Source organism: Pseudopodoces humilis, chromosome 16 (genome assembly GCF_049639895.1).
Source record: "Pseudopodoces humilis isolate 2021_Gansu_Grassland_sample_001 chromosome 16, ASM4963989v1, whole genome shotgun sequence".
Lineage (NCBI taxonomy): Eukaryota > Metazoa > Chordata > Aves > Passeriformes > Paridae > Pseudopodoces > Pseudopodoces humilis.
In genome coordinates, this window is record NC_142215.1 from 14,108,688 (window position 1) to 14,129,720 (window position 21,033).

The following is a 21,033-nucleotide window of genomic DNA, read 5'->3' on the forward strand; positions in this document are numbered from 1 at the left end:
CACTCATGTTAGCCAAGGAACACATCTCAAATTTTTAAAGCCTATGTGTTACTTTTTAAAATGGAACCTGTGGTGTGCAATCATTTTATGGTGAGCAGTCATTTTATGAGATTGTCCTGACACTTCTGGAATGATAGACTGAAGGTAATTCCTGCCTACTGCCAGTATAATATTGGTAAAGACTGCAGCCTTGGTACTTCAAAAGCTGTACCCAGTACATACAGGGAAAGAAATGCACAACCTGTACAGAATGAAACAGAAGCCTCTAACATCTACCTTTGTTTAAAACACACTTTATATCTTATTCAGATTTACCTCACCTGCAGTAAATTTATATTATACCCCTGAATACTGTCTCTGTAACAGCACAGAAGGTGGAAGAGTAAAGTCATCTTGAAGGTAGAGGGACTTACAAATCTGCTGGAGTTGTTGTTCCGTACAGTTTTTGCATTCCCAAAGGCCTCTAGTAAAGGGTTGGATTGTAGAATAATATCTTTAACATGCTAAAATTTTAGGAAACAAAAGAAATGCAGATTCAGAAATAGACATTTTTAGAGTTGTCACAGATTTTCTAAAAAAACTCCCCATGACATATAAATTATATATTAAAAAGGCAAGAAATCCCACATCTGTAAAAAATTCTCTTGATCATATAAGGAACAGAATCCAACAATTTTTCTTCCAGAGCTTTTAGTTCCTATTTTTGAGGAAAATCCTAAAGAATTAAACGAAGTGTCTGAGGCTAAAACTGGTTCTTCTGAGCATTGTTCTGCCAAGCAACACAGCTGATAAATTCATCTGTTTTTTCCATCATCTTCATTTTAAATCATGCTCACACATGACCATTTAAATTTTTGGGGGGATATGGAACCACAACCAATGAAGTCAGAGTAGGATGAAATTTAGGAATCTGCAAGTGCTTCGGCAATCTGTTTTGGGATCACTGATAATGCTATCCAGTTGTCTTAGAATGCAAAGTAATGTCTACTGTCTCTTTATCTACTCCTGGGAGCTCAAAACATGGAGAAGACATCAGCTTTGGAAGAAATCAAATGCATGCTGGGTTGTGAAAAGAAGATGGAATTTTATTTCAAAATAAATGCTCAAGGCAACCTACCAACCTCATCAACTCTAACTCTGTAATTACTAAGAGTATTCATTAATTTTGTACAAAAAGCTGGAATCTTCTAAACAAAACAAGATATTTACTTCTAAAGTATCATCATATTTATTGCAAAAATAACACAACGCAGTCTCTCTCCGGATCAGTCACTTTGGTTACTGAGTTATTCTCTGCAATGGTCCCTGTGTCACTGTTGCACAAAACTACCCAGAAAGAACACACTCAACATCAGAGACTGCAATAAAGTAAAAATTACAGTAAGCACTCAACAGGAATGGACTGGTAAAAGCAGCCACTACCTACCAGTGCCTGTCAGTGAAGGACTGACTCTGTAATGTCATTAAGGGAATTTTCATGGCTATTTCACTTAATTAGCTTTAGTCCTTCAGTGGAACAGACATCACCAGCATAATTATTAATAAAAGCAACTATTTGTTCTGTCAGGCAGCTTTTACACATCCTAATTTTGCCTAGGTAACCTCATAAAACAAGATGATGTTTTTGCTGTGCCTCTTTGATGTATACACACAAATTAGAAATTTAAAGGAAGCAACAGAAACCCAAAAAGCCAGGTCAGTTTTCAATAAAATGCCAACACAGGAAGATAAAACCACACATCTACTAAAAGGATTGATTGCTGTTCTTAATGTGGTTCAGAACAATTAAAGTACCTCTTACAGCTTAACTACAAAGAAAAACCCAACAAAAAACCAAGACAAAAAACACCCATCTGGCAGATGCAATTCAGCATAAGGGCTACAGCAGCTGGGGCAGAGCTGATTGTGGCCCTGTGGCTGACCCTGGCATGCAGCATCCTGCAGGTCAGCAAAGCTGCCCAGCCCAGGGTGCTCTGCTTTGGGGCCCATGTGATTCTGGCTGTTCACCCCCAAGATACCAAGGTCAAAAGAGCCTCTTATCTGCCAGTGTCTGCCCCAACAGCCACTGTCATTCCACCTCTCAAGTGGGTCCTAACCCGAAGCTTATGCTTCAGTATTACTGTGTATCAACTCACCTGTACTTTAGGACCACCTCCTGAAATTTTGGAGATATAACTCATGATATATTTAGCAGCTACAGTCTTTCCAGCACCACTTTCCCCACTATAGAAAAAGAAACACAAAAATGTACACATTAGTTTTTAATTAACTCTGCAGTGGGGTAATTTCTAGTTCATCCTGTCCAACCAAGGTGAGGTACCTTAATTACATACACCACATTCAGACTGAGTAACCTGGTAATACAGAGTGTGATACAGTGTGGTAGCATTGTACTGGGATGTTTTTGAGTACAGAACTCTGACTACACCACCTTGCACAGACACCAGAACCTCTGTGAGACATCAAGGTCAGAAAAGTATGTACACTGAGAAGCATCTACTTAAACCAAGATGCTCAAAAGAGAATTTGTGTGTTCAAGACTCAGTTACCATCTACATTAAGGGGATTTTCAGGTATTGACACAAAAACTAATTTGAAAATCTGAGCTGTGCATGCCATACCAGATACCTACTTCATTTTAGTAGTTTTTTGTTTTAGGTGTTCCTGAATAAAATAATGAGGCATTATTAATCACATCCTGAATGACGGAAGAACTACCTTCCTGTTCCTATGCCTCTTGACACAGGGTACAAGAAGTCTTAATATCCCATACTAGCTCTCACAATTCCTTCCTTCCTTTATAATATTTCACTGCAATGGTGAATGGTGTTTACAACATCAGCAGCTTTGCCTTCTTGCAATCAGTAAGTTTCTCAAGAGGGAAAGACTGGCATGGCTGACAATTCAACCTCCCTTCACTTCATCCCTTAAAGCTTCTTCCCTTCATTTCAATGGGATTCCTCCAGACTCCATAAACCTTGGTGCAAGTCAGCTCTTAATGCATTTCCCATGACCTGGACAACTGCGCCAACACAAAAAGAACAACACACAGATGTTGGTTCAATGTCACAAAAAGAGCTAAAATAGTTTTTGCTTTTGTGAAAATGTGTTCTATCTTTAAACTCCTGAATAATTTCAGTGACTGTTGTTGACTCTTCTATCCTGCGCCCACTTGTTCCTGGATAAGGATCAAATGCACATCTTTTCCTGCACAAATTTTAGCTACATCTGCCAAAGAAACATCAGCATGTCCTGTACAGGAAAGGGACTCACTGAGAATGAACAACTCAGAGCTCCTTATCAGCATGACTAATAGACACATTTTTAAAGGTTTCATTCTGGAAAAACTCCCCAAAATGCCAAGCTGCAAATGTAATTTTACATCTTTACAGCTTCCAAACAATACAGAAACACCGAAAGGCTCTTTTAAATTATTTTCCCAGAAATGTTTTCATGCTTTTGTCTTCTCCTGACTACGGTTTTACAGATCAAACTGAAATTTTGAATGGGTGAAAAAGTACTTACTGAGAATCCATCTGTGGAGCACAGACCATGATTATTATTATTATTCTGAGTCACCTTTTCCCAACAATCAAGAAAGCCTGCATTATGCGTATCTACTACATTCACAGGGACAGAGTTTGATGAATGGCAAGATGCTTTTAAAAGTTCAAATCATGAATAGTTCAATAATTAAAATAACATTTCTTCAAAATCTGCTGGCAGTAAGTTTGTTCATCCTGTTGTAAAACCAGACAAACCAACTGAACCTGAATCATACTCTGAGATTACACACTGCAGTTTTCAACTGAGTACAGGGGAGGATCCAGGGCCAAACACTGAATGAATCTGATCAGGTATTATTTATCAGACAGTAAAAATATAACACATTTCTGTAAGATTTTCTTCAATGCATCCACTATCTTTCTTCTCCTTGCTCAAATCAAGTGTGGCTTGTATTTCTTACTCCATAGTGTCTGCCATAGAACTGACCTAGAGTAATAAAGCTCTGTTTTATTGTTAGCCTCTGCTTCAATATAAGTGATACTTTCTAGCAAATTAATTTGCCCAAAAGACTGCCTTCCAGAGTTAGCTTTAGATTTATGCACACATACACTGTTTTTCAGTTTTAGGTTTTTATTGATCAAAGACCAGCAAATTGCTCCAATTAAGCCAGAATAAAACAAGAAGATGCATTATTTATGAACCAAAGTAGCTTTATCTGATGGGATGGTATCCTGCCCCCAATAAAGTTCAGGTATTCAAATGGAACAGGGAAAACGTGGCATTCCTGCCAAATGGTTCTCATGCAGCTGCTTCATATAAATCTTATTGCTCTACTGCTATTAAAACTATTTTAAGAAGATATAAGAATCATCTAACTTTGTAGCTTGAAGTGGAAGTATGGAGGTTTTTGGAGCTTGAAAAAATTCTTAAAATGGCTTAAAGTGGATTGTGGTATCAACAATTTTCTCAGACTTTTCTTGCTAAAAATAAAACTAGCACACAGTCTCAATCACTAACAAAAATTATAATACTTTGAAAGATGTATTATTTCTTCTAGCATTATTCACCACTTCAGAAAAATGACATTTTCTTCCATAAGGTCTATTAATACTTAGCTGAAATTAGAGTAAGACTACAAAGACAGAAGGAAATGTTTTTGCTCCTTGCTTCCTTCCCAGAGGAAACAATCAGTAATTACAGAAGCAAGATCCGATACACAGCATCATCCTTCTCTCTAAAATTAATTTTCTGACTGACATTTAATATGGTATCCATGGCTGTAGAACAATACAAGTGATGCTTATCTACATCACCAGGACAATGTAGAAATTTTAATAGCAAATATTTATAAAGAACTCTTGGATCTGCCGGTAGAGAACACTGTATATGTAAAACACTCTGATGTGTTTGGGTAAGTTTTTTAGTTTGTTTACACAGAAAATTTACTTTCTGCAATTACGTTCAGAGAAACCTCAGCAGCATGATTTCAGTGAAATATTTTTCTCCTCTGAATCAGATCCTTAACCTTTCTTACAGTGTTACACTTATGTTTCTATCACTTCTTCATTAAAATTCAGCCATATTTCCTGTCAGGTTCCCTCCAGACACTTTAGAATGATCAATAATTTGAGTCTTCCGGAAAGATGAGATATAGAAGCTGACTAGAAATCTCATAATGAATTTTGAACTTAATAGTTTTAAGATAGACAGACATGAGTTGTTCACTCAAAGAAGTTAGGGTGGTAAATGACCTTTTCATTAACACCTGTTTGTAGTATACAAGATGTATTGTCTTTTCAGATATGCAGTCATCATACACTTCTTTCCTGGACTCAAATGTCACCACACAAATGGCAAATGTAAACTAAAACTACAAATAAGAAAAACTGCTTTAAAGCAATGGCAACATCTCCTGGCAGGGATCACAGAATCAAAGTGAAAATTAAGTCCTCAGCTTTATAGAAAGGTAAAACCTTAACAACGCTCTGAAGAAATGCATTTATTGCTACGTAATAGAAAAATACTAATCATAACCTCCACTCTCTCAATTAAAGGACAGTAATAGCCCAAAAGGAATTAAAAGCCACAAGAGATAATTCTTCATAATTAAAATCTTGACTGGACAACTCCTTGTTGATAGTTTGGAAGGGCTGCCATGTCACACGGGGGAGAAATGCCAACAGCCTGTTTTAATTGCCACCAAAGAGCTTAGTTCAAGAAAGGTCTAAATTAAGTATCGTGCCTCAGTAAAACAAACTGAATGAGAAATTAAGTCCAGTGTAGCCATGTTACCCCTGTGAGTGAACTTCCTCTGCACTCCTGCCCATGCACACAGAGCCAGGGAAGACCTGGGGGCACTGCTCCCTCTTCCCACCTAAGCACACCCTGCTCCTGGACTCAGCCCACGAATAACCTCACTGTTTATTTACTCTGCAGCAGCCATGCAAAGCGGCTCAGCTATGATTAGACATGTGCACATGTAATTTCTGTAATGCATATGCAAATATGCTGGAATTATTCAGCTAATGAAAAAGCCTTCCCTGGCCCTGGAAAGGTTGTTTAGTAACAGTTTTTCTCTTAAAATTAGTATTATCATATGAAAAGAGATTATTTTTGGTTGCCACCTATCCAGCCTTTCAGAGAATTTTCTTTTGGATCTGCTTTCCCAGTTCATTCACTGACTTTTGAAGAGGATGAGTTTTTTCTATCAATGTCTAAATGCATTAGGAATTCATGTCCAGGTAAAAGGTGTTTTGCCTACATTAGGGACCTTCCTTCACCTGCCTGAAACACACATCTAGTCTGCAGAATGCATGTGCATGTCCCCTCCCAGGTTTGGAGGTAGGTGCCACAGGTGCCCAAAGCACACTATGGGAGGACACAGCAAGTGTGCAGCTGCCCCTTCCCCACCATCCTTCTGTCTCCATTCCTGAGGCTCCACATGCAACAAAAGCCAGACACAGCCTTTGTGAGCTGGCTGTGAATAGGGCCCGTCTACACCTTATTTCTTCCCTTCTTTCTTTGCAAACCTTTCATTACATGAAATCTGCTACTTTGAAAAAGAAGGAAAAACCTGAGTAGTAGCTGGTTCTGTTCCTTCTGTTCTGCCAGGGATTTTCAGTGGAGTCATTCCAAATTCAGACAAGAAGCAGAGATGCCAGAAGCACCTCACTATAACCATATTATCACCACTCATCTTCCACAGGACAATTTTTTCCAGCAAAAACCCTGTTTCACTGAACACAAAGCTTCATTTGGAACTGCTTATGCTCAACCACTTCTGTGACATTGACAACAGACAGAGCTGTGTCTCAGGTTTTGAGATTCACCAGTTTAGGGACAGAAATGGTAAAGCCCCTGGCAGCTATTATGTGAAACTGGTGGAGTGGTAGCAGACTCAGAACATTCATTTCACTCAAGAGCTGCAGCATCCTGGAAGCTGCCACTGCAGCAATTTCAGCACCTTCTGGTCCACCCAACAAAACAAAACAAGCAAACTCCAAACTTCAAGAAATTTTTTTCTAAAGCCAGCCCTGGCTGCTGGAAATAGTGATGACATTAAATCAGAAAATACAAAATGTATCTGAAAGTTGAAATCAAATGTCGTCCAAAATATTAAAACAACAACCAAACAATATCAATTTAGTGAGCAGCTGAGTTACTTGATTTATTACAAAAAAAAAATTTTAAGTGTCCTAAAAAAATCAAAAACCATCATGAAAACTACTTGTAAATCTAATCCACAGCTTCTACAGCATTTGTAATAAAAATATCAAAGGAAAAATAAATGTGTCTGAAGAAAAAAAAGTCTCTGAAATGTCTCTTGCAAATATGATCCTTTTTGTTTCAGTTTTGCAGTAGATTGCAATTAACACTGGAGAAGTTTCACTCTGCACATGCAAAATGCACATTCAAATACATCAGCCAGCGTTCAAGAACAAGAATTCTCACATAAAATTAAAACTCTAAGTTTGTATCTCAGATCTGCATCTCAGCTCTCTCACAATGTGACTCTCTGCATGCCTTGCACTGTGGGGCATAGCACAGGATCAAAAAGTAGGGGTTTATTCACAATCCACAACAGCTCAAAGATTTTCACTGTAAACTTAGCTTCGTGTGAAACATCCCACTCTCTGGGATGTTACTTTATGCCAAAAGCAAAATCCCAATTTTACCCATTCCTAACAGGTCTCAATTTGACTACATGTGCCTGGTAAACTTCAGCACAGCAAGAGGCATCAGTTTTCCAAAGAGAAAGACTGAGCTCAGGGAACAACTCAGCCATGCCAGTGACAGGCAGGAGAGCTCTGCGCTTTTTGTTTCCTATGCCCCAGGGGCCCAGGAGCAGGGAGAGCCCCCCCCTGGACCCAGCAAACTGTTACCAGCTGCTTGGCCTTCCCAGGTGTGAAATCCCTGCACAGCCCTGGGAAGCTCCAGGTGCTCTGCACAGAACCTTCCCAGGGCCCTGTCAGAAGGGGCAGAGGGTCCCAGCTGCAGCATCCTGCAGTTCTTCTTCTCCACACATTTTCTTTTATCACACACAACCTATAAAACCCACAGATTCTCATCTGTGACAAAAAGTTACAAAGCGTTAACTCTGGTCCCAAAATTCACTTCGGCTGTCACTTAAATAATGCCTGTCATTAAAAAAGTTGAGTAATAATTCTACAGAGAATTCCATCACTTAATAATTAAAATAGATTAATAGCGAATACAAAATTAATTTCCCAGTATGTCTCGCCTTTTGTCTCTGAGTGAATCCAAGTAAAATTCCAAAAGGAACAAAAGACCATGATAAATGCAGTCCACGTGGGATTGCTGGATTTAACAGTATCTGGCTATACAGCTGTTAATCCAGCCCCCTCATGCAGTTATTCAAGCTGTTGTAATTTTGGTCTTGGACAAGAAGCTGGCTGTGTGAGTAAGATTTCTTGTGGTTAATCTATCATCAGGATTTTACTGGAAAATGGAAAGGAGGGTCAGAAAATACTTTGCTATCCCCAAAAAAATCCCAAAACATGAATGTAGACAGAAGATTTTTAATGATATAATAAACTTTTCTGCTTCTTCAAGTTAAAATACCATAAGAAGATAAAACAATTTTTACTGATCTTTTTCTTACCTAATAATGACACATTGATTTTCTCTGTCAATAATCATGTTTCTGTACATGCTGTCTGCAAGAGCATAAATATGTGGTGGGTTTTCATACTGTGCCTAGGAGGGGAAATAAAGAATATTTTTTCAAGACAGCATTAAAAAATGCAGGAAGAACAAAATAAATTTATATTTAAATTGGAAGAGTTACTATTATGGAAAAAATAATTCTGAATAGTACTTTAATGTGAATTTTCCCCAAGAATTCTTTGGTACATTTAATAGAAACAGACCAAATTCCCTGGACTTTGTTAGTGAACTTCCTCTCAACCATAATTTTCTCTTAGAAATACCCTGTTCTAAAAATGGCTTCTGCTGGAAATGTATTACTTGTCCAAAGGAAACTCACACAATTTAAGCCCATTCCAGCAGTGGTCATGTGCTAACAATGCTCTCCCGCAGCAGCACTCAGAGCCTGGTGCCTTGGGGCCCATTTTCATCCACTGGGCCCTCCAAACCCAACAGCTTCCCCAAGTGGACACACCCAACTCAAGCAGGAGTCCCTGATGTTCTTGTGCTGACTCACTCTTCAAGCTGTATTTTCAGAAGTGGCATCTAATTTTAGCACCTCACTTTTTTTATTGTTCTTCTCCAGTTAAGACAGTTCTGAAACCCCAGTCTCCAAATCCACTAATGGCCATTTTATGCATATGACAGCTTAAAAAACTGCCTTTGCAGGAGCAGGGCATGTCAAGGAGAGAGACCTAATATGGATTAGAGCTGATCAATACAAGTATTTTCTTGAAATACTGATCTTACATTGCAGGAATTCGAACTGACGACTCAGTCTATGGCAATGACTGTCTGCCAACTTCTCCCAGGCCAGCACCCCAGAAACAAACACTTCCAAGTGTTAAACTGTGTAGAATAGTGTTTCCAAGCCCCTGAATACTGCACAATATTTTAGACTGCTTTACTTACTGCTCCTTGGTACATTTCAATTTCCTTTTCCCCAAAATATGGCATTTGCTTGAAAGGGTTCACAGAGATTAACACAGAGCCAATGTACGTCTGCATTCAAGAGAAGTTAAGGTAACCACAGTTTTATTAAGCATCATCTTACTACTGGTGACAAAGAACTTTTCCACTTATTACATAATACTTCAAAAAATAGTAAAACCACCACAGCTTACGACAATTGTTAATAAAAATTAAATTAGCAGGCTTACAACAATATAAACATACCATTCAATTGGAATATTTTCACATTATCTTATTTTAGGACAAGCTAAGTATAGAAACATGTATTAAAGGCCAAAACATGACACACCTTGAATAAAAACACAGAAAGGAAATGGCACATTTGAACTGGTTTTAATCCTTTGTAACTGAAGAGGTTGTATTGTCAGTATTAGAAAATATCAGTTTGACCTTTTGCAGAATACAGTGCAGTGACACATTCTGATCTCACAGGACAGTGCTGAGCAAGCAGAGCCGGATGGAAACGGCCACTGCCAAGCTAAATCAAACAATTACTCAGCTGCATGCACTGGGGGGTGTTGGGGGAATTGGGTAATTCAGCCTGTGGTGCTATTTTATGAGTGAAACTATTAACAGTCCCTCAGAGTCCTCTCCTGCAGGCTGCCCTGTACCAAGACACTCAATTTCAAGCCATTATTAGATTTTTTGCAACATTTTTAATACAGTATTTCATCATTCTGCATTCAGCTGTTCATGTTCTGCACTTCAAATACTTCATAAACCTTTAGAACTACAGCTGCAGAGTACACATCACACAACAGTAATTCATAGGTATCAATATCATTTTTCAATGAGCTGGGAGTTAGCAATGAGCCCATACCTATGGGTCCAAAATGCTGTACTGCAGGTTTCATTAACCATCTGGAATTGTTCACAGGCAAACTTGCTATCTAAGCTTTCTGTACAAAGTAGGAAAATTAACAAATCCATCCTGTCAAACTGTCCTATGTAGGAATCTTCTACTGTGATGCCAAGGCACAAAGGTAACATGTTAGAGAAAAACTGTAACTAAATGAACATAACTTCTGTAATATTAATTTGCAATGCATTCTTCATACATTTTAAATTTATTTCAAAAAGAGTGACAACATCTGGGTCTTGGATATAAAAGATCAATTCCTCATTCTGTCAGTATAAACACTTGAAGTGACAGTTTTCTGCTGGCAAACAATACCAGCATTTTCTGGGATGATTCCGTCATCTCTGTACAATGTAGCACTGAGAAATGTTCATTCATGGGTGGACATGCAAACAATTCAAATATTCAGGGGATGATCTGCATCTTTGAATGAAAAGCCTTCACAGAACTGCAAAAGGAGTCTTTCTCCCTACATGAGGGAAGACCAATCCCTCAATGTGACCACTAATCCTCTCAGAAAACACTCTTATTCCAGCTTCAGCAGAAACACCATCCCCATGTTGATCTCACTATTTGCATAAAAAAGAAAAAGCAAAAAGCTCTCTCACACAGAGCACTGAAGTCCCTGTGCACACACTGGGAGGAGCACACAGCTCTCCACGGGCCAGAAGCACCTGTGTTACTACCCAGAAGGATTCTGCAGCTTGTCCCTGTACTACAGTCTGCCAAATACTGTTCAACTTCATTGTGCTCCTATAAAGCAATTCTAATAATAGTGTGGTACTTCTGTGAACAGGGGATTCAAACCCATGTTCACACATGTATGAGAAACCTCTGCAGTTCATGATGGAAACAACTGCAACATGAACTTTCCTCTATCAGTCCTTGCTGAACTGAGCTGCTACATAGCTCGTGACCATCTAAATATATGGAAACAGCCAGGAGGTCTTATATTTCCTCCCCTTTCTGCTAAAATATGTTAAACTCTTCAAGGAAATTATTCTCCAGATACAACTAGGAAGTATGAAAACCTGGCTAAAACAGAAAGAACAGCATAACTTTCTAGTCATAATCACTGACTAGAATTTACCAAACTCTCATGCAGTTCACGTTATATTGTGAAAGCTGAAGAAGAAATAGTGACTATTCTTTTCTTAAGGAATTGCTTTCATATGAATTTTTTTTAAAACAGCAAGCTTTGGGTACTGAAGTCTGTTCTTCCTGTTAGGTTGCATGTTCAGGTATTTAAATTTTCACATTTTCATTAATCATAGAAAAAAAATTTAAGTGAGAACACTGAAGATTACAGATGCTGACACATACACCTGTTTCCATCATCCCATGATTCACACTATTAACAATTTCAGAGTAAGTTGTAAGTAGGGTTATGTCACAAAAGAAATGTTATTTTGAAAGCATTATAATTTTGGAGGTATAGAAGACAACACATCAGTAAATGTACACACACCTAAAACCTATTAATTCTTGCTCTTAGAAGTAGCATTCCCTAAGGAGGCTTCAGGGAATGTAAAAACATGGAAGTACAATCTCCAACATATTAAAAAGAATACCTTAAAATAATTTTTGCTATCTTATTTTCCACTCTCATAATTAGCTGAGTTTTCAAAGCTTTTTCTGTTATCTCAGGTGAAGTTTCACATAAAATGTTTAGCATCCTTGAGTAATCTGCTTAAAGAGAATACATACATATAATTAGTGTCACAGTAGCTCAGCAAGGCCACAGGGCCCCACAAAACCAACAAAGGATACAAAAATATAGTCATCCATGTATCGTTTCTTGAGGTTCTCCACTATGGAATCCTCAGTGATTTTGGAAAGCAGGACCATATCATCCACTCCGCTGTGCTTGACATTGTGGCTCTGCCAGTGGTATCTGTAGTGTCCTTTGCTGCCCTGCAGGAAAGCACAGTGAACACCACAAAGGTTACTACATTTCTCATCAGCACTAAGTAACCAAAACCAATTATTTCAATTCCAACTTCCCAAATGTTTTTCTTTGAATTCTATTCCTTGATCCAGGCATTCTATGAAAGCATACATAAATGGTGTCAGCTGACTTGCCTCTGCACTGTTAAAGAATTGCACTGCCCTCCAAAACTAGAAGGTAATTCCATGGGGTTTTGTGACCACCTACACACAGAATGGATTTCAGATGGCAGACATTCTTAAATCTAGTAGAAAAAAACCCAAATTATTCCAATTGAGATACAGCAGCTATTGGAAGCTAAGGATGCAAAAATTACACTCCTACATTGTAACTATTAGCAGTGAGGATAATTACCATCACCACAGTGAATTCCTCAACCTTTACAGTCTTAAGTCAAAGCTGCACATAAGCTGTTTCTGGGAGGGAAGCTGTGAGCCTGTTGCAGTTAAGTATTCAGGGATGTTCTGCAAATTACGTACCCCAACTTGTCAGCTGCACATCTTCACAGTCCCTCTTGATCTGTTAGTCACCATGCTCAAGTGACATCTAAATAGATACTCTCTCCTCACACTCAGAGACTACTATTTCAAGATGCTACTAGAACATGTGACATTTCATGCTGTACCACTTGAAATCAAAATCTGTTTTTCTTCCAGCTGATATGAACAGTAGTTTGGTTCCATGGATACACCCACAAACGGATTTAAATTCAGTCAACATCAAGGCTATTAATTCAGCTATAAATCTGCTCTCCAAACCCAAACCTATTTTCTGCAGCCTGGCAGACAATGCTAATGGAGTTCTGATCTCTTCCCTTTTTCTACTTTATTTTTGCTTACACAGTACTGAAATTAGAGATTCTGGAATCACCACATTTAACACTGAGAAGTGATCAAGTGCACTGTCAAGGAAAATGTGGCCAACAAAATGCCAATTCTGCAAATTCCCCTTATTCTTTAGTGCTACAATTTGTAACAATGTGATTTAACTACACTACTCTGGGTGCACCTTATCTGGGATCAAGTCACATTCACCAGGATACAAGCAATTTATTATTATAAAGTATATGAATTGTTTTATTCTGCAAAAAAATTGAAGATTAAAGAAGAAAATTTAGGTACTCTGAACACTTCACCTGCATTGGTATTTTGAAATGGGACATCAGCAACTTACAGAAGGGCAACTTGTGTGTACACAGTTCTGCAGGAGCAAATGACCCACACAACTTTACCAACACCAAGCGCTACACCAGGCCAACAGCTTGGCTTGATGTCAACTGACATAAAAGATCAACTGGATTTTTACCTCGAGTTAATTTAACTTCCACTAAACCCTGCTACTGCAGACAGCACAGAAGCTATAGGCTTTATGTGTGTTTTCTCTTAAGCCTCAAGCCACTGCTATCCTTGATGCAGATCCATTACCAGTGGAGAACAGTTGCAAATTTAAATCAAAAGAATGCTTTCAAATATAGTACAGCAAAGTTAAAAATGCCTGAAAACACATCAGCAATTTGCTTGAACATCCACAACTGTACATGACTTTCAATAAAATAATAACCTTAAACAAGCTTAGCTTGTGTGAATCTTGTCAATTTTCTATCTCTACAATGGAAGTGGTGATCTGGAAGCACTGAGAAAACAAAGAATCGATTTTCTAATTGTCATAAAACATATGACTGAAAATATTTGTTGAAGCTTGACTTTTTGGAGAAAACAGAAGTCCAATAGAGAAGCATAATTTCCTTCAGTGTATTCATCAGCTATTTGTATTATTACGCTTGGGAAAAGGAACTGGCAGAATAGACAAAAAGGTGCAGTATCAAAATAAATATGGATAATTAGATTGTTCACAAATCTGGATTGTTCACAAACCACAAATACAGAATGTGGTTTAGTATCAGGTAACGGAGTAAGCTACAGAAAATGTGTAAGAAATGAGACTGAGAAAACAATCAAGCTTCCCTTTGGAAGCCATGGCATCAGACCCAGTGAGCTCAACGAGCACAAAGCCTGCAAAGCCACAGGATACATGGAAAATGTGCACACTGTCTGCAAAACAGCAGCTTTATGCAAGTCACTATGCTGCTGACTGTGATTATGCCACACACAGGACTAGGCCAAAGGGTTCTTCCCCAAAAGCACTGGGAGCCAGCAGGGAAGTAAGAGGGCAGTGCCAGGGCAGCCCAGCTCCCCTGAGAGCAGCTCCTGCCCAGCTCTAATCACAGCAGCAATCAAAGCTGAGAGCCACATGACCACAGACACACTGCAAGCCCTGCAGAGGGGTTTCACAGAAAGGCAGCAGCCTAAATACCCAGTAAAACAGTGGCACAGAAGACAGCTGAGAGTCACTGCACTAAGTAGTTCACATTAAAGTTGTAACTCAATTTAAATGGCAGTTTTGTAGTAGTTTGGAATTACCATTTTCCTTTCAAAACAGAGCCTTACATTCAAAAGTGCAGAGGAGCAGCAAATCACCATCAGATTATTGTCAGACTTCTCGCTGGGATCTAGAAATAAGCCCAAGCTTTGGTAGTGCCTGACCAGCTGCGGTTAAATTTGGTCTCACTTTTCCTACTCCGGGGGGTAACACCAGTGAGATGGCTAGGAGCAGTGGCTACCACCTCTGTGTCTGGGCAACAAAATACGGACTGTTTTGGATAGAGGACACCACCCACTCCCAAGTTCTTGCCCTTCCATGCATGAGCAACGACTATAGAGTCTAAACTGAATCTAACAACTTCAGCCACTTTCAACTGGTACAATAACCATGTCCAGCTAACAACTAACTGGTTTTTAATAGAGTTGAAATAAAAAAAAGAATAATTTAAAAAAATTTCCTATAATCAGTTATCTGAAAAAGACTTCATATCATAGCAATTATAAAAGCAACTCTTCACCTAACTCCAGGCTACATACTTCCCAGAGGTCAAGGCTATATGCTTAAAAATTGCACTAATGATTTGTTCTTATTGCCTATTTCTTGATAATTTAAGCTTTTTTTTTTTTTTTTTTTAGCCAGAGCTTTCCATTATCCAGATAAAAATGCAGCACTCTAATGGGGAGACAGTTTACACCTGAGCTAGTTACTTGGTGTCCACCTGAACCTGCTTTGCAAGGTGCACTCAGGCTAATTCACTCAGCTGCTAGCTGTCCTCTGCTGTCCAGCACACAACACACTTCTCCCTCCACCCCTCTCCAGATGGATCATCCAGACACAAGGCCAGGTCTCCTGGCCTGCTTGTGTCCTCCTTTCCCAGAAGGTTCTTCAGAGCCAGCAGCACCAGGGTAACAAAGAGCCAGCTGCACCAGGGTGGCACAGGGCCAGCAGCACCAGGGTGGCACAGGGCCAGCAGCACCAGGGTGGCAGAGCTGCCCCACAGCCGATGCTGCACAGCCCCAGCCAGGACCTGTCAGAGCTCCCCTGGGACACAGAAGAGCCCGAGGTCCAGCCCTAGGCCAAGCCCTGCAGGTCAGATGTCAGCTACTTGGCTTCTCTTAGCTTTTCTCTGAAGTGTGATCTAACTGTACAGTAAGTAAGCAAATAAAAGTCTTCGTGTCAGCACTAACAATGTCTGAGCAGCTGGAAAAAGATGAGCTTGGCAGATTAAGAAAAATACAAAACAAAACACCAACCCCAAAACAAAAACACATCTCAACAGGCTGCTAAAAGCCACAGAAGTGGAAACACCAGTGCAGAAGAACCTGGCTGCCAGGCCTCCCCCAGGCTCTTCCTGGGCTTCCAACCCAAGCATCTGATGTTTCACAGGGAGTGGAGGCTGTACTGGTGAGGCTGCAATTAAAGGCGTGTACCACACTGCTGTCAGCTGTTGTAACTCATTTGGTTGCTGTTTTAGGCCCAAAATCAGATCTGCTCTGCACTGACAAGAATAATATTTACGAGTCACAAGCTGACCCCGTGAGCTCGGGGCCTGCAGGGCCCCTCAGCAGCCTCGGCACCCAGGAACTGCAAAATCCCTTCTGCTCTCTCTTGCTGCGTGTCCCTGAACACCCACTCATCAACAATTAACACAACTGCTACAGCAATACCAAGAACAGGATGCAAAATATATTCTGTGTACTAAATACTGTCTATGCTTCCTGCACTACTTTTGGTACTGGCAGTACAATACGGTTAAAGCAGATCATTGTTTTGTATGGAATGAGTAAGTATTGGCAAGACATTTATTTACCGGATTTCTTTTTGCTGCCCTCCACCTTGTGTTACAGCAGCAACTGCTGCTTTCTCATTTTTGCTTTTATTATGGTTTGTCTATTCTTACATTATCCTAAGCAACACGTATTTGATGTAGCTATAAAAAAGATAGAGTCATGCTGTGACACAACATGGGTTTTCTTTCAACTGGAAAAAAAGCAAATATTTTTGTATATCAAGGTGTTTAAAAATAGAACATCTAAAAATAAAGCACTAAAAACAAGGGATCAGAAGAGACTGTATATTCAGCGCCTGAGAACCTTGTTACTCTTTGTCCATCAGAACTCTCACTAAACTACAACCACCTACATACCATCAATAATCGTTCTTCATTCCCACAGAGGGTAAAGTTGCCACTCTGAATCTCTGACAGCTTTTTTCAGTAGCAAACATCAATGTCCCATCACAGTGCAGAAGGGATTATCAGCCTCCACGAGGGAGTAAGAGCATCAAATAATCACGAGCATGGCCTTTTCTTCCCCTTTTCAAGTGACACGGTACTACTGCACAAAATCCTTGTAGTTCTGGAGCATGTGCCTACCTCCTCAGCTCAGTATTATGAATGAAACAGTAAATTAGACACATACACATTAGCCAAAGATGTCCCAAAACTGACAAAGCTGCACACCATTTACTTTAGACCTGACATCAATGCTTCTCCCAAAAGATGCATATCACCAGTCCCATACAAACATAATTTGTATCCGTTTTTCCAGCTAACAAGAAAATAAACCCACGGCTTTCTGCAATGATATAATCTGTCAAAATTAGCCAATTTTTCTAATCCACTTTGAGGAATCTTTCACATATTTCTAAAAAATGAAAGGGTCTACTGTTCCCACAGAATACTGCAAAAATACTTAATGTGAATTTTGGTCCTTGACAGGGATAATCAAAACAGAGAAGCTATAGTGAACAAATGTGCTCCAAAATAGCTCTTGTATATCTTGTGTTAGAAAAAATACTTATTGGCTGCAATGATGTGACCATATTTCTGAAAGGAAATTAAAGGAAGAGAGCAGAAGCAGAAAGATAGACAAAGATAAAAGGCCATTTATTTAAATTTAACATGAGGAAAATATTAAGGGAGATGAAAAGCAATGCTTAAAAGATTTGAGGAAATAGCAAAACAAAAATACTGAGCATCTAAGCAGCAGGACAGACATCTTACACAGAGAACTAAAAATAACAAAAATGTATTCAGGAATGGAAACTACTAGCAGGTCAATATCCAAAAAAACACATCTATGGAAATATAAAACTGAGAAAAAAAAATTCTGGGGGGAAAAGTCCTCACTGCTTGCTCAGAGACGGGTGGATTCAGCCCAACAGGACCTGAAGGACTGACCCCAGAAGTGGTTACAGGCTGTAGGAGATCCCAATAGCCCAAACACCTGCTCCCATCAGCTCCTGTGCAGGTGCTGCTGCCCCAGCAGGGCCTGACCCCAGGGCAGCTCCCCACCATCACCTCCTGCTCTGGGCTCTGGAGCCAGGAACAGCCAGGCTTTACCTCCCTGCAGCCAGGGCTGCGAGGAGGAGACGACAGCAACCAGAGCCTGCTCACCTGGGCAGCAAATACACGCTCTAACACAACAGGAGTGATGAGAGCATGAGTCTACAGGATTTACACATCATGATCACTTTTGGGAGGCAGAAACAACATTGGCGTTCCTCTAAGATAAGTAACAGGACATTACCTAAATAGAAGTTACTTGAGTTTTTGACCACAAGGCTCACCTGTTGCATCAGAATTAACTTTCATTAAAAGTTTTGAAAGATTATTTTTAGTAAGACACAGCTACACAACAGACCGAAATGAGGACAGGATCACACAACACATGCCCAAGGTTTTGAAACAAGTTACAGAATGCAAGCAGATACTGGGAAGTAGTTAATGACTGTAAACTCCTATTTGCTTATCCCACAGCTTGTTGGGTGGCTTTGTCCTGATGTTCCCAGAAATAATTTTTCTAAGGAAATGCAATAATGATAACAACTTAATATGGTTGACTTGTTCTTAGATATTTATTGTCTTACCTCACTTACTGAACTCCAGTCAGTAAGTCTCCAGAGCTGCTCTGTGTCTGACTTGTTCCTTGTTGCATGAGCAGCAAGCTTTCCTGGGACTGGTGGATCAGCATAGGCCCTGGCTGCTTTGCAATAGCAACTTTCAGTCCATCCATGTATGTGTGTGCATATACACCACCACCATCCCCCCCCGGTATTGCAATCACTGCACTGAGCAGCAGTCATGCACACTGACTCTTGAGCTGTAAATTTTATACGCACTTCACATCTGTATATACCTATCATGCAATTTAAGAAATGTAAGAGATAAATGAAAACAAGTATTTTCATCTTGGCTATGTCAATCCTTAAAGTGTAATGAAGATTTCATGTGTGTCATTCTCCTCCATAAAAGACAGGTTTCAAAGGGGTTTAAGCAATCTTACACCTTATATGTAATATTATTATGGTCTTTAATTGAAAAATGCAGTTTGAAAACTCCATCAGAAGATTCAGACATGCCACTGCCTATAGCAGAAGACTGAAAATACTTTTCCTGGATCATCCTGAAACTAAGTAATAAACTGAAGTCACTGGGCTCTCCATAGCGAGGAATCTCAGAGCTGTGTGACTCAAGAGACTCCATGCGTGGCACCAACAGCGCAGCACGCGCCGGAGTGGTGCATGTGGATGCTGGGGTTCCTGCACTTTGTTGGTGCCAATGGGAACTTTCAGAGCACGTAAAATCCATGGCCCATTACAAAAATACCATCCCCACCATGTCCTGTTCTAGCTGGTATCAACACTCACTCCCCTGGCCCATCTCGAAGCTTTTGGAATCTCAGGCCACAATCACCGCAGTGAATTCCTTTCTGCTCAGTCAGTGCCCTCTCTGTAGGGCTGCAGCCGTTCCTGCTCCCCTTCTCCTGACCCTTCTGTTCTCTGCAGGGCTGCAGCCATTCCTGCTCCCCTTCTCCTGACCCTTCTGTTCTCTGTAAATGAAGACATTTGTTTCCTCATCAGACCGATACTGCAAGACATTACCCTGAGAGTTCAAGGCCAAAGTCTGCCCCGGCAGCATCCCCCAGCTGACAATCCTGTGACAGAGGGATGTAGTGGGAAGCACCTGGTTACTCCTGGAGTCTCCAGTCAGTTTCATGGCTGCTCATCCCAGACTCCCCTCTTATCACCTCCCTGTACCACAATGCTCTCCTTCCAGAAAACAGAGCAGGGCATTGCAATATCAAAGAAAATTAATTTTAGCCTCATTCTTTAGCTGCAGGTTTTGCTTTTTTTTATTTATGCAGAATACAAATTAAGAGCAATGCAATATTTCTGAAATATGTAGCATTTAAACTGATAACGAGACAACACTGAAGGATGAAAGAATAAATACATTTTTGCAAGTATTAAAATGTGGAGAATTAATTTTAGAATTTGTAGGATTTCCAGGCAATAAAGCAGCTCCTGTTAAAATACCATTTAGACAGCACTCTACTGTGGCCGAAGAGTATCAGGTACATCATTTATACTCTGTCTGCATCAACCAAATCCATTTCCACTGATGTCACCAGCACCTTCAAATGACTGACAAAATCTCATTCCCAATAACAAAGGTTTATATAAACAACTTAATGCTTAACTATAAGCAGAAAGATACCATAACTCCAGAATAAATACTCAATTGTATTTTTAGTTACACTTCTCAATAAAATTATTGAACATCTACATTTTGTTGGGTATATTTGTCCTCACCAATTACTAATGGATTGTAAAACTACAACACATTGGGCAGATTACAGACTTTATTTTAATATTGCTTTTAACCAAGAATATCAAACAAGATGTTTTCATACTAACAGTTTGATTTAGTTGAGTAACAGTATGTAGTAATTCCACAAAAATTCAAATACTAATTTCTAAAATAAGCATTAGCTAAATCATCCCCCTGAATAACAACTACATTTAAAATAATTTAGAAAGTCTATAGCTGAGTCTCTTTCATGGGGTTTTAATTTTTTTTTTCCTTTTAAAAAAGGCCATTTTCTGAACTTATTTACAAACCAGAGGGAATACAGATATTTTTTTCTAAGCAGAGACTGTCATGTAGTCACATGCCTGCAGCAGTTCAGGCTAAAGAAAAACACTCTTTATTGCAACAGGCATGATGAAACTGCAAAAGCTGCAACACAGCAGAAAACTGTGGCCAAGACTGTTTTTTTCAACAGCGTGTACCAAAAAGCACCTTTGTGCTGACATCACCAAACTTTATTAGTGCAATGCACTGCTCAGAGCTGTAACATTTAACTGTTCCGATACCACAAATAAGATATGCAGTCAACTGCTTATTTCTTAACCT

At 39.5% G+C, this 21,033-nt stretch overlaps 1 protein-coding gene across 1 annotated transcript in view; it reads right to left on the reverse strand.

The window, feature by feature from the left end:
* The window catches only part of MYO1E (myosin IE), a 76,488-nt gene that overhangs the window by 34,037 nt on the left and 21,418 nt on the right, over positions 1-21,033 (reverse strand). The window contains exons 2-6 of the mRNA XM_014251210.2: positions 12,275-12,418; positions 9,586-9,675; positions 8,630-8,724; positions 2,136-2,223; positions 414-503 (exon numbers count right to left, since the gene is read on the reverse strand). Of these exons, the coding sequence (XP_014106685.2) occupies positions 414-503; positions 2,136-2,223; positions 8,630-8,724; positions 9,586-9,675; positions 12,275-12,418 (507 nt within the window). The remainder of the gene's footprint in view (positions 1-413; positions 504-2,135; positions 2,224-8,629; positions 8,725-9,585; positions 9,676-12,274; positions 12,419-21,033) is intronic.